This window comes from Pseudophryne corroboree, chromosome 1 (assembly GCF_028390025.1).
Source record: "Pseudophryne corroboree isolate aPseCor3 chromosome 1, aPseCor3.hap2, whole genome shotgun sequence".
Lineage (NCBI taxonomy): Eukaryota > Metazoa > Chordata > Amphibia > Anura > Myobatrachidae > Pseudophryne > Pseudophryne corroboree.
The window spans coordinates 1,026,939,108-1,026,950,697 of NC_086444.1; the positions used below are offsets into that span (position 1 = coordinate 1,026,939,108).

Below are 11,590 nucleotides of genomic sequence, written 5' to 3' on the forward strand. Positions count from 1 at the left end.
CTTCCTCTGGTTCCCTGTCATTCCCTACCTCACACACAGCATGTTCTCCCACTGCTGCACCTGTATCACTCCCTCATCCACTGCATCATTCTCTTCCTCTGGTTCTCTGTCATTCCCCACCTCACACACAGCATGTTCTCCCACTGCTGCACCTGTATCACTCTCTCATCCACTGCATCATTCTCTTCCTCTGGTTCTCTGTCATTCATCACCTCACACACAGCATGTTCTCCCACTGCTGCACCTGTATCACTCCATCATCCACTGCATCATTCTCTTCCTCTGGTTCTCTGTCATTCATCACCTCACACACAGCATGTTCTCCCACTGCTGCACCTGTATCACTCCCTCATCCACTGCATCATTCTCTTCCTCTGGTTCTCTGTCATTCCCCACCTCACACACAGCATGTTGTCCCACTGCTGCACCTGTATCACTCCCTCATCCACTGCATCATTCTCTTCCTCTGGTTCCCTGTCATTCCCCACCTCACACAGCATGTTCTCCCACTGCTGCACCTGTATCACTCCCTCATCCACTGCATCATTCTCTTCCTCTGGTTCCCTGTCATTCCTCACCTCACACAGCATGTTCTCCCACTGCTGCACCTGTATCACTCCCTCATCCACTGCATCATTCTCTTCCTCTGGTTCTCTGTCATTCATCACCTCACACACAGCATGTTCTCCCACTGCTGCACCTGTATCACTCACTCATCCACTGCATCATTCTCTTCCTCTGGTTCTCTGTCATTCCCCACCTCACACACAGCATGTTCTCCCACTGCTGCACCTGTATCACTCCCTCGTCCACTGCATCATTCTCTTCCTCTGGTTCCCTGTCATTCCCCACCTCACACAGCATGTTCTCCCACTGCTGCACCTGTATCACTCCCTCATCCACTGCATCATTCTCTTCCTCTGGTTCCCTGTCATTCCTCACCTCACACAGCATGTTCTCCCACTGCTGCACCTGTATCACTCCCTCATCCACTGCATCATTCTCTTCCCCTGGTTCTCTGTCATTCCCCACCTCACACAGCATGTTCTCCCACTGCTGCACCTGTATCACTCCCTCATCCACTGCATCATTCTCTTCCTCTGGTTCTCTGTCATTCATCACCTCACACACAGCATATTCTCCCACTGCTGCACCTGTATCACTCCCTCATCCACTGCATCATTCTCTTCCTCTGGTTCTCTGTCATTCATCACCTCACACAGCATGTTCTCCCACTGCTGCACCTGTATCACTCCTTCATCCACTGCATCATTCTCTTCCTCTGGTTCTCTGTCATTCCCACAACACAAACAGCATGTTCTCCCACTGCTGCACCTGTATCACTCCCTCATCCACTGCATCATTCTCTTCCTCTGGTTCTCTGTCATTCCCCACCTCACACACAGCATGTTCTCCCACTGCTGCACCTGTATCACTCTCTCATCCACTGCATCATTCTCTTCCTCTGGTTCTCTGTCATTCATCACCTCACACACAGCATGTTCTCCCACTGCTGCACCTGTATCACTCCCTCATCCACTGCATCATTCTCTTCCTCTGGTTCTCTGTCATTCATCACCTCACACACAGCATGTTCTCCCACTGCTGCACCTGTATCACTCCCTCATCCACTGCATCATTCTCTTCCTCTGGTTCTCTGTCATTCCCCACCTCACACACAGCATGTTCTCCCACTGCTGCACCTGTATCACTCCCTCATCCACTGCATCATTCTCTTCCTCTGGTTCCCTGTCATTCCCCACCTCACACAGCATGTTCTCCCACTGCTGCACCTGTATCACTCCCTCATCCACTGCATCATTCTCTTCCTCTGGTTCCCTGTCATTCCTCACCTCACACAGCATGTTCTCCCACTGCTGCACCTGTATCACTCCCTCATCCACTGCATCATTCTCTTCCTCTGGTTCTCTGTCATTCCCACCTCACACACAGCATGTTCTCCCACTGCTGCACCTGTATCACTCCCTCATCCACTGCATCATTCTCTTCCTCTGGTTCTCTGTCATTCATCACCTCACACACAGCATGTTCTCCCACTGCTGCACCTGTATCACTCCCTCATCCACTGCATCATTCTCTTCCTCTGGTTCTCTGTCATTCCCCACCTCACACACAACATGTTCTCCCACTGCTGCACCTGTATCACTCCCTCATCCACTGCATCATTCTCTTCCTCTGGTTCCCTGTCATTCCCCACCTCACACAGCATGTTCTCCCACTGCTGCACCTGTATCACTCCCTCATCCACTGCATCATTCTCTTCCTCTGGTTCCCTGTCATTCATCACCTCACACAGCATGTTCTCCCACTGCTGCACCTGTATCACTCCCTCATCCACTGCATCATTCTCTTCCCCTGGTTCTCTGTCATTCCCCACCTCACACAGCATGTTCTCCCACTGCTGCACCTGTATCACTCCCTCATCCACTGCATCATTCTCTTCCTCTGGTTCTCTGTCATTCCCACCTCACACACAGCATGTTCTCCCACTGCTGCACCTGTATCACTCCCTCATCCACTGCATCATTCTCTTCCTCTGGTTCTCTGTCATTCCCACCTCACACACAGCATGTTCTCCCACTGCTGCACCTGTATAACTCCCTCATCCACTGCATCATTCTCTTCCTCTGGTTCCCTGTCATTCCCCACCTCACACACAGCATGTTCTCCCACTGCTGCACCTGTATCACTCCCTCATCCACTGCATCATTCTCTTCCTCTGGTTCTCTGTCATTCACCACCTCACACACAGCATGTTCTCCCACTGCTGCACCTGTATCACTCTCTCATCCACTGCATCATTCTCTTCCTCTGGTTCTCTGTCATTCATCACCTCACACACAGCATGTTCTCCCACTGCTGCACCTGTATCACTCCCTCATCCACTGCATCATTCTCTTCCTCTGGTTCTCTGTCATTCATCACCTCACACACAGCATGTTCTCCCACTGCTGCACCTGTATCACTCCCTCATCCACTGCATCATTCTCTTCCTCTGGTTCTCTGTCATTCCCCACCTCACACACAGCATGTTCTCCCACTGCTGCACCTGTATCACTCCCTCATCCACTGCATCATTCTCTTCCTCTGGTTCCCTGTCATTCCCCACCTCACACAGCATGTTCTCCCACTGCTGCACCTGTATCACTCCCTCATCCACTGCATCATTCTCTTCCTCTGGTTCTCTGTCATTCCCACCTCACACACAGCATGTTCTCCCACTGCTGCACCTGTATAACTCCCTCATCCACTGCATCATTCTCTTCCTCTGGTTCCCTGTCATTCCCCACCTCACACACAGCATGTTCTCCCACTGCTGCACCTGTATCACTCTCTCATCCACTGCATCATTCTCTTCCTCTGGTTCTCTGTCATTCATCACCTCACACACAGCATGTTCTCCCACTGCTGCACCTGTATCACTCCCTCATCCACTGCATCATTCTCTTCCTCTGGTTCTCTGTCATTCATCACCTCACACACAGCATATTCTCCCACTGCTGCACCTGTATCACTCCCTCATCCACTGCATCATTCTCTTCCTCTGGTTCTCTGTCATTCCCCACCTCACACACAGCATGTTCTCCCACTGCTGCACCTGTATCACTCCCTCATCCACTGCATCATTCTCTTCCTCTGGTTCCCTGTCATTCCCCACCTCACACAGCATGTTCTCCCACTGCTGCACCTGTATCACTCCCTCATCCACTGCATCATTCTCTTCCTCTGGTTCCCTGTCATTCCTCACCTCACACAGCATGTTCTCCCACTGCTGCACCTGTATCACTCCCTCATCCACTGCATCATTCTCTTCCTCTGGTTCTCTGTCATTCCCACCTCACACACAGCATGTTCTCCCACTGCTGCACCTGTATCACTACCTCATCCACTGCATCATTCTCTTCCTCTGGTTCTCTGTCATTCATCACCTCACACACAGCATGTTCTCCCACTGCTGCACCTGTATCACTCCCTCATCCACTGCATCATTCTCTTCCTCTGGTTCTCTGTCATTCCCCACCTCACACACAACATGTTCTCCCACTGCTGCACCTGTATCACTCCCTCATCCACTGCATCATTCTCTTCCTCTGGTTCCCTGTCATTCATCACCTCACACAGCATGTTCTCCCACTGCTGCACCTGTATCACTCCCTCATCCACTGCATCATTCTCTTCCCCTGGTTCTCTGTCATTCCCCACCTCACACAGCATGTTCTCCCACTGCTGCACCTGTATCACTCCCTCATCCACTGCATCATTCTCTTCCTCTGGTTCTCTGTCATTCCCACCTCACACACAGCATGTTCTCCCACTGCTGCACCTGTATCACTCCCTCATCCACTGCATCATTCTCTTCCTCTGGTTCTCTGTCATTCCCACCTCACACACAGCATGTTCTCCCACTGCTGCACCTGTATAACTCCCTCATCCACTGCATCATTCTCTTCCTCTGGTTCCCTGTCATTCCCCACCTCACACACAGCATGTTCTCCCACTGCTGCACCTGTATCACTCCCTCATCCACTGCATCATTCTCTTCCTCTGGTTCTCTGTCATTCACCACCTCACACACAGCATGTTCTCCCACTGCTGCACCTGTATCACTCTCTCATCCACTGCATCATTCTCTTCCTCTGGTTCTCTGTCATTCATCACCTCACACACAGCATGTTCTCCCACTGCTGCACCTGTATCACTCCCTCATCCACTGCATCATTCTCTTCCTCTGGTTCTCTGTCATTCATCACCTCACACACAGCATGTTCTCCCACTGCTGCACCTGTATCACTCCCTCATCCACTGCATCATTCTCTTCCTCTGGTTCTCTGTCATTCCCCACCTCACACACAGCATGTTCTCCCACTGCTGCACCTGTATCACTCCCTCATCCACTGCATCATTCTCTTCCTCTGGTTCCCTGTCATTCCCCACCTCACACAGCATGTTCTCCCACTGCTGCACCTGTATCACTCCCTCATCCACTGCATCATTCTCTTCCTCTGGTTCCCTGTCATTCCTCACCTCACACAGCATGTTCTCCCACTGCTGCACCTGTATCACTCCCTCATCCACTGCATCATTCTCTTCCTCTGGTTCTCTGTCAATCCCACCTCACACACAGCATGTTCTCCCACTGCTGCACCTGTATCACTCCCTCATCCACTGCATCATTCTCTTCCTCTGGTTCTCTGTCATTCATCACCTCACACACAGCATGTTCTCCCACTGCTGCACCTGTATCACTCCCTCATCCACTGCATCATTCTCTTCCTCTGGTTCTCTGTCATTCCCCACCTCACACACAGCATGTTCTCCCACTGCTGCACCTGTATCACTCCCTCATCCACTGCATCATTCTCTTCCTCTGGTTCCCTGTCATTCCCCACCTCACACAGCATGTTCTCCCACTGCTGCACCTGTATCACTCCCTCATCCACTGCATCATTCTCTTCCTCTGGTTCCCTGTCATTCCTCACCTCACACAGCATGTTCTCCCACTGCTGCACCTGTATCACTCCCTCATCCACTGCATCATTCTCTTCCCCTGGTTCTCTGTCATTCCCCACCTCACACAGCATGTTCTCCCACTGCTGCACCTGTATCACTCCCTCATCCACTGCATCATTCTCTTCCTCTGGTTCCCTGTCATTCCCCACCTCACACACAGCATATTCTCCCACTGCTGCACCTGTATCACTCCCTCATCCACTGCATCATTCTCTTCCTCTGGTTCTCTGTCATTCATCACCTCACACACAGCATGTTCTCCCACTGCTGCACCTGTATCACTCCCTCATCCACTGCATCATTCTCTTCCTCTGGTTCTCTCTCATTCATCACCTCACACACAGCATGTTCTCCCACTGCTGCACCTGTATCACTCCCTCATCCACTGCATCATTCTCTACCTCTGGTTCTCTGTCATTCATCACCTCACACACAGCATGTTCTCCCACTCCTGCACCTGTATCACTCCCTCATCCACTGCATCATTCTCTTCCTCTGGTTCTCTGTCATTCCCCACCTCACACACAGCATGTTCTCCCACTGCTGCACCTGTATCACTCTCTCATCCACTGCATCATTCTCTTCCTCTGGTTCTCTGTCATTCATCACCTCACACACAGCATGTTCTCCCACTGCTGCACCTGTATCACTCCCTCATCCACTGCATCATTCTCTTCCTCTGGTTCTCTGTCATTCATCACCTCACACACAGCATGTACTCCCACTGCTGCACCTGTATCACTCCCTCATCCACTGCATCATTCTCTTCCTCTGGTTCTGTCATTCCCCACCTCACACACAGCATGTTCTCCCACTGCTGCACCTGTATCACTCCCTCATCCACTGCATCATTCTCTTCCTCTGGTTCTCTGTCAATCATCACCTCACACACAGCATGTTCTCCCACTGCTGCACCTGTATCACTCCCTCATGCACTGCATCATTCTCTTCCTCTGGTTCCCTGTCATTCCCCACCTCACACACAGCATATTCTCCCACTGCTGCACCTGTATCACTCCCTCATCCACTGCATCATTCTCTTCCTCTGGTTCACTGTCATTCCCCACCTCACACAGCATGTTCTCCCACTGCTGCACCTGTATCACTCCCTCATCCACTGCATCATTCTCTTCCTCTGGTTCTCTGTCATTCCCACCTCACACACAGCATGTTCTCCCACTGCTGCACCTGTATCACTCCCTCATGCACTGCATCATTCTCTTCCTCTGGTTCTCTGTCATTCCCACCTCACACACAACATGTTCTCCCACTGCTGCACCTGTATCACTCCCTCATCCACTGCATCATTCTCTTCCTCTGGTTCTCTGTCATTCATCACCTCACACACAGCATATTCTCCCACTGCTGCACCTGTATCACTCCCTCATCCACTGCATCATTCTCTTCCTCTGGTTCTCTGTCATTCATCACCTCACACACAGCATGTTCTCCCACTGCTGCACCTGTATCACTCCCTCATCCACTGCATCATTCTCTTCCTCTGGTTCTCTGTCATTCCCCACCTCACACACAGCATGTTCTCCCACTGCTGCACCTGTATCACTCCCTCATCCACTGCATCATTCTCTTCCTCTGGTTCTCTGTCATTCATCACCTCACACACAGCATGTTCTCCCACTGCTGCACCTGTATCACTCCCTCATGCACTGCATCATTCTCTTCCTCTGGTTCCCTGTCATTCCCCACCTCACACACAGCATATTCTCCCACTGCTGCACCTGTATCACTCCCTCATCCACTGCATCATTCTCTTCCTCTGGTTCCCTGTCATTCCCCACCTCACACAGCATGTTCTCCCACTGCTGCACCTGTATCACTCCCTCATCCACTGCATCATTCTCTTCCTCTGGTTCTCTGTCATTCATCACCTCACACACAGCATGTTCTCCCACTGCTGCACCTGTATCACTCCCTCATGCACTGCATCATTCTCTTCCTCTGGTTCCCTGTCATTCCCCACCTCACACACAGCATATTCTCCCACTGCTGCACCTGTATCACTCCCTCATCCACTGCATCATTCTCTTCCTCTGGTTCCCTGTCATTCCCCACCTCACACAGCATGTTCTCCCACTGCTGCACCTGTATCACTCCCTCATCCACTGCATCATTCTCTTCCTCTGGTTCTCTGTCATTCTTCACCTCACACACATCATGTTCTCCCACTGCTGCACCTGTATCACTCCCTCATGCACTGCATCATTCTCTTCCTCTGGTTCTCTGTCATTCATCACCTCACACACAGCATGTTCTCCCACTGCTGCACCTGTATCACTCCCTCATCCACTGCATCATTCTCTTCCTCTGGTTCTCTGTCATTCCCACCTCACACACAGCATGTTCTCCCACTGCTGCACCTGTATCACTCCCTCATGCACTGCATCATTCTCTTCCTCTGGTTCCCTGTCATTCCCCACCTCACACACAGCATATTCTCCCACTGCTGCACCTGTATCACTCCCTCATCCACTGCATCATTCTCTTCCTCTGGTTCCCTGTCATTCCCCACCTCACACAGCATGTTCTCCCACTGCTGCACCTGTATCACTCCCTCATCCACTGCATCATTCTCTTCCTCTGGTTCCCTGTCATTCCCCACCTCACACACAGCATATTCTCCCACTACTGCACCTGTATAATTTTCTCCCACTGGTTCCCAGTTTTCCACAACCTCACATGCTTTGGCGATCACTTTCCTTCTTACACACCGCATGCAGTGGTGAATTTCCCATTAGGCACATGGATGCATATGTTGGTACTGTCAGACTAAAATGTACCTGTAACTCCAAAATATTTCCACTGTACCATATGCCATCTTGAATGGAGTGTAACCGGGTAAGACATGCACATACTGCCCCTGTGAGCTGTCCTACTTTGTAAATACTGTATACATAGTTTAAAAAAATGTCATATTGTCTTTTATTTATAATTCTATTAAATTGGCTATCATCAAATCAGATCAGGGCTTATAACTAATCAAAATAATAAAATAGTATATAGTGCATAATAGTTATATAATGATTCAGGTGCCATCATAGGTAGCAAAGCTGTTGCTTGCTTGGAAGCAACAGCGATGTTGTTGTACCGCTTTCACATCGCCAATGCCGGGTCCCACCCGGGAATTGGAAATGGACCCGGTTCTGGACCCTAAGAGCTGGCTCCCCGACCCGGTAATATGCCGGGTCAGGTTGCAATAGCGGCAGGGGTGGAGCTGGGAGATGAGCTCCAAGCCCCACCTTGCATCGACCAGGCAACCCGTTTACACTGCCCCTGACCCGGTATTCAACCCAGGAATAACACTGCTTATATCCCGGGTTGAATTACTGGGTCACGTGACCCGGGAATTCACCATGGGCCCTTTCAAACCGCACAGCAACCCGTGTCGACCCGGAAATATACCGGGTCGATACTGGGTTATTTGTGCGATGTGAAAGGGGTATTACTGTATATGCTAATGCAGCAGGAGGCATCTCGTACAAATAGACGCCTCCTGCATGCATGTGTGATCCACTGCTGCATCCTAGAATGCAGCATTAGATCACTCTTGACACCGTCGACCATGTGAACAACCATAGGGTTATACAGACCAGCCACCGTAGCTCCGTCGCTGAGGCCAGGAAATCTCCATCTGTAGATAGAGACCCTAGCCTTGGCACTCCCTCAAAATAGAGGCAACATGCCTCTGTGAAACAGAGCCCATAACCACCCTCTCCCTGCCCCCACATGGCTGTAGACTGTCAGTCACTGTGTGAGAGGACTCAGGACCCATACTGCACATGAGCTATATGGGACCTGAGCATGCACAATTTTCCAGAAACCTCACAGCACCAACTGAACCTGAATCAGGCCCAATGTGCCATGAAAGCAAAATATATTGTTCTCTTCATTAGTAAGGTTGTTTCTGAACGATAACCAGCCTTATTACTGAATAAAATAACATTTCACACATTAAACATTTTTTGGGAAGTTTGTCATTTTACTAAAATATCACAAAGTATCTTTCTTCCAATTATTTCATACATTCTTGCAGACACATTACTTTGAAGAAGGCCAGACAATAAGTTCTTTAAAGTCAGTAAAGAGTCAGACATGGACAGGGTCTGAGTCCTATTGACAGTGACTCATCTGTGTTTAGCAGGATTATACAACCTGTAATTGTCTTCAGAAGACTGGAGCTGCATAAATTGACATTTCATCAGTGCTTCTCACTGGTAAAACAGAAACTATACAAGATGGTGATTTGCTGGCTAACACATGAGCGGCACAATTAATGCAGTAATGACCTGTGTATATTTCGTGTTAGCCCTAAATCTGCATATTAGGTATGTTACAAAAAGAAAAAATCTTGAAGATTAAACAGACAATAAGCTAATACTGCTGAGAGGATCAGGAACTCTAGATGTGTCCATTACTAAGCTAATATGCCAGTGTAATGTACAGAAACTGTATTGCCTTGCCTGTTGGGCAGTATCGTCCTTCTGGACTTCACAAGATCGGAATCATGTTTTGCTTGTTCTTGGGATTCTTGCAGTAGATCCAATTTTTCCTCAAGACTTTGCATTGTTCTCTAAAGGAGCTGTGATAATTTATGGACACTGTAGGTTCCTTCTTAAGTATTTTATAAGACTAAAATGCCTAACAATGTCACCACTTATTTAGGTCTTCAAACCACAAGTGCGTATTCAATAAGATAAACATTAACAACTTTCTTAATGAAATAATATTAGAAACCCATTTTAACAATGTTCAGGGTTCAATTTCACAGCTAGAAAATGCACCTAGCTGTCAGATAGTCAGATCTGGATATTTGGAGTCCCCAGGTAGACATTGTTCATGATGTTTTGTAGGTTTGTAACATATAGATGTTGGATCAGTGGGTGTGAAGCAATAGGAGGAAGCAAGGAGTGAACCACCAAGGAGAAGGAAAAATCCTCCAAACCAGCCCATAAAGAGCGCTTCACCAAACTCCCATCTTGGGACAATCTCTGGAATGGACTCATCCCAAAATTCCTGAACTGTGTCATAAGCCACCCAGGAGACTGGGGCTAAGGCAGATAATCCTGATGTCCAAAGCATTATCCCTCCTAGAATTAAGAGACGGTTCTTTAGCTCCAGGTTTCCTGCTCCAATTTTTACACAGTCCAAACCAAGGCTGGAAATGACGAGACCGAGCATCCCAGAGCCATTAGATAAGCACATTAAAATCCTCGAAATCCTGAGCTCGGATGACAGAGCCAAGAAAGAATCAAAGTCCTTGCATTGCATTCCTCCTTCCTCTTGTACGACACAAGTCTGCCACAGTCCCATAGTCCAGTTTTCCAATTCATTTAAATCTAAATTTAAGTTTTTCCAGAGAGGTACATAAGTTGTAACACAGGACAGAATCCATCCTGCCAAAGACAACAAAGTTCCTCCAAATTGTATGTAAGTTCTTTTGGCCAGAACCATACTTTTTAGTTATTCCTTGACAGTATAGTAATGTGAACACCAGCAGCTATCTTGGTCTCGGAGCAGATAGCAAACTAATAATCTTGGCTTTGGGCTACACGATATATAAGCTTTAGACATTAACCATTGAGTGACTTTGAAACAAGGTTTTGTTCCAGCGAGAGATAGTATTTCATATAGAGGGGAGAAGAATTCCTGGCAGCTATGAGTTAAGTTTATGATAAGCATTTGATCTGTTACCTTTCAATTTTCTGAGTAAAATTATATCCCAATGCCTGATGATTACAAGCCAGGGGGTGAACAAAGAAGGCTCTATGACCCCTCACCCTAAAACACAACAGTAATCATTGTGCTTCAATATGGATTAATTAGATTTTAAATGGTGATAAAAGCCTCCTGTGTGTGTAACAGGACTTCATTGTAATGGTTGTGCCTCAGATTCAGGCATGTAGAGATGGGACATGCATAAAAATATACCAAGCAGAGAAAAGATTCTGCATCAAATGAGTGCAGTTGTAAAACTTGAACTAAATATAATTGTTTATGCTTTTTAATAAACAAAGTTAATATCTTCAGTCTGATGTTATTT

At 48.4% G+C, this 11,590-nt stretch overlaps 1 protein-coding gene across 1 annotated transcript; it reads right to left on the minus strand.

Annotated features, from left to right (window-relative positions):
* Positions 1–9,540: 9,540 nt before the first annotated feature.
* Positions 9,541–11,033, minus strand: LOC134984214 (putative claudin-24). The gene has a single exon (XM_063949874.1). It carries the CDS (start codon positions 10,999–11,001, stop codon positions 10,339–10,341), a length of 663 nt encoding a protein of 220 aa, XP_063805944.1. The 5' UTR covers positions 11,002–11,033; the 3' UTR covers positions 9,541–10,338.
* Between the last annotated feature and the right edge of the window lie 557 nt (positions 11,034–11,590).

What these genes read in the sequence shown, in the direction of transcription:
- LOC134984214 (XM_063949874.1), bottom strand. Translation starts at nt 11,001, where the DNA reads ATGGTTCTGGCCAAAAGAACTTACATACAATTTGGAGGAACTTTGTTG.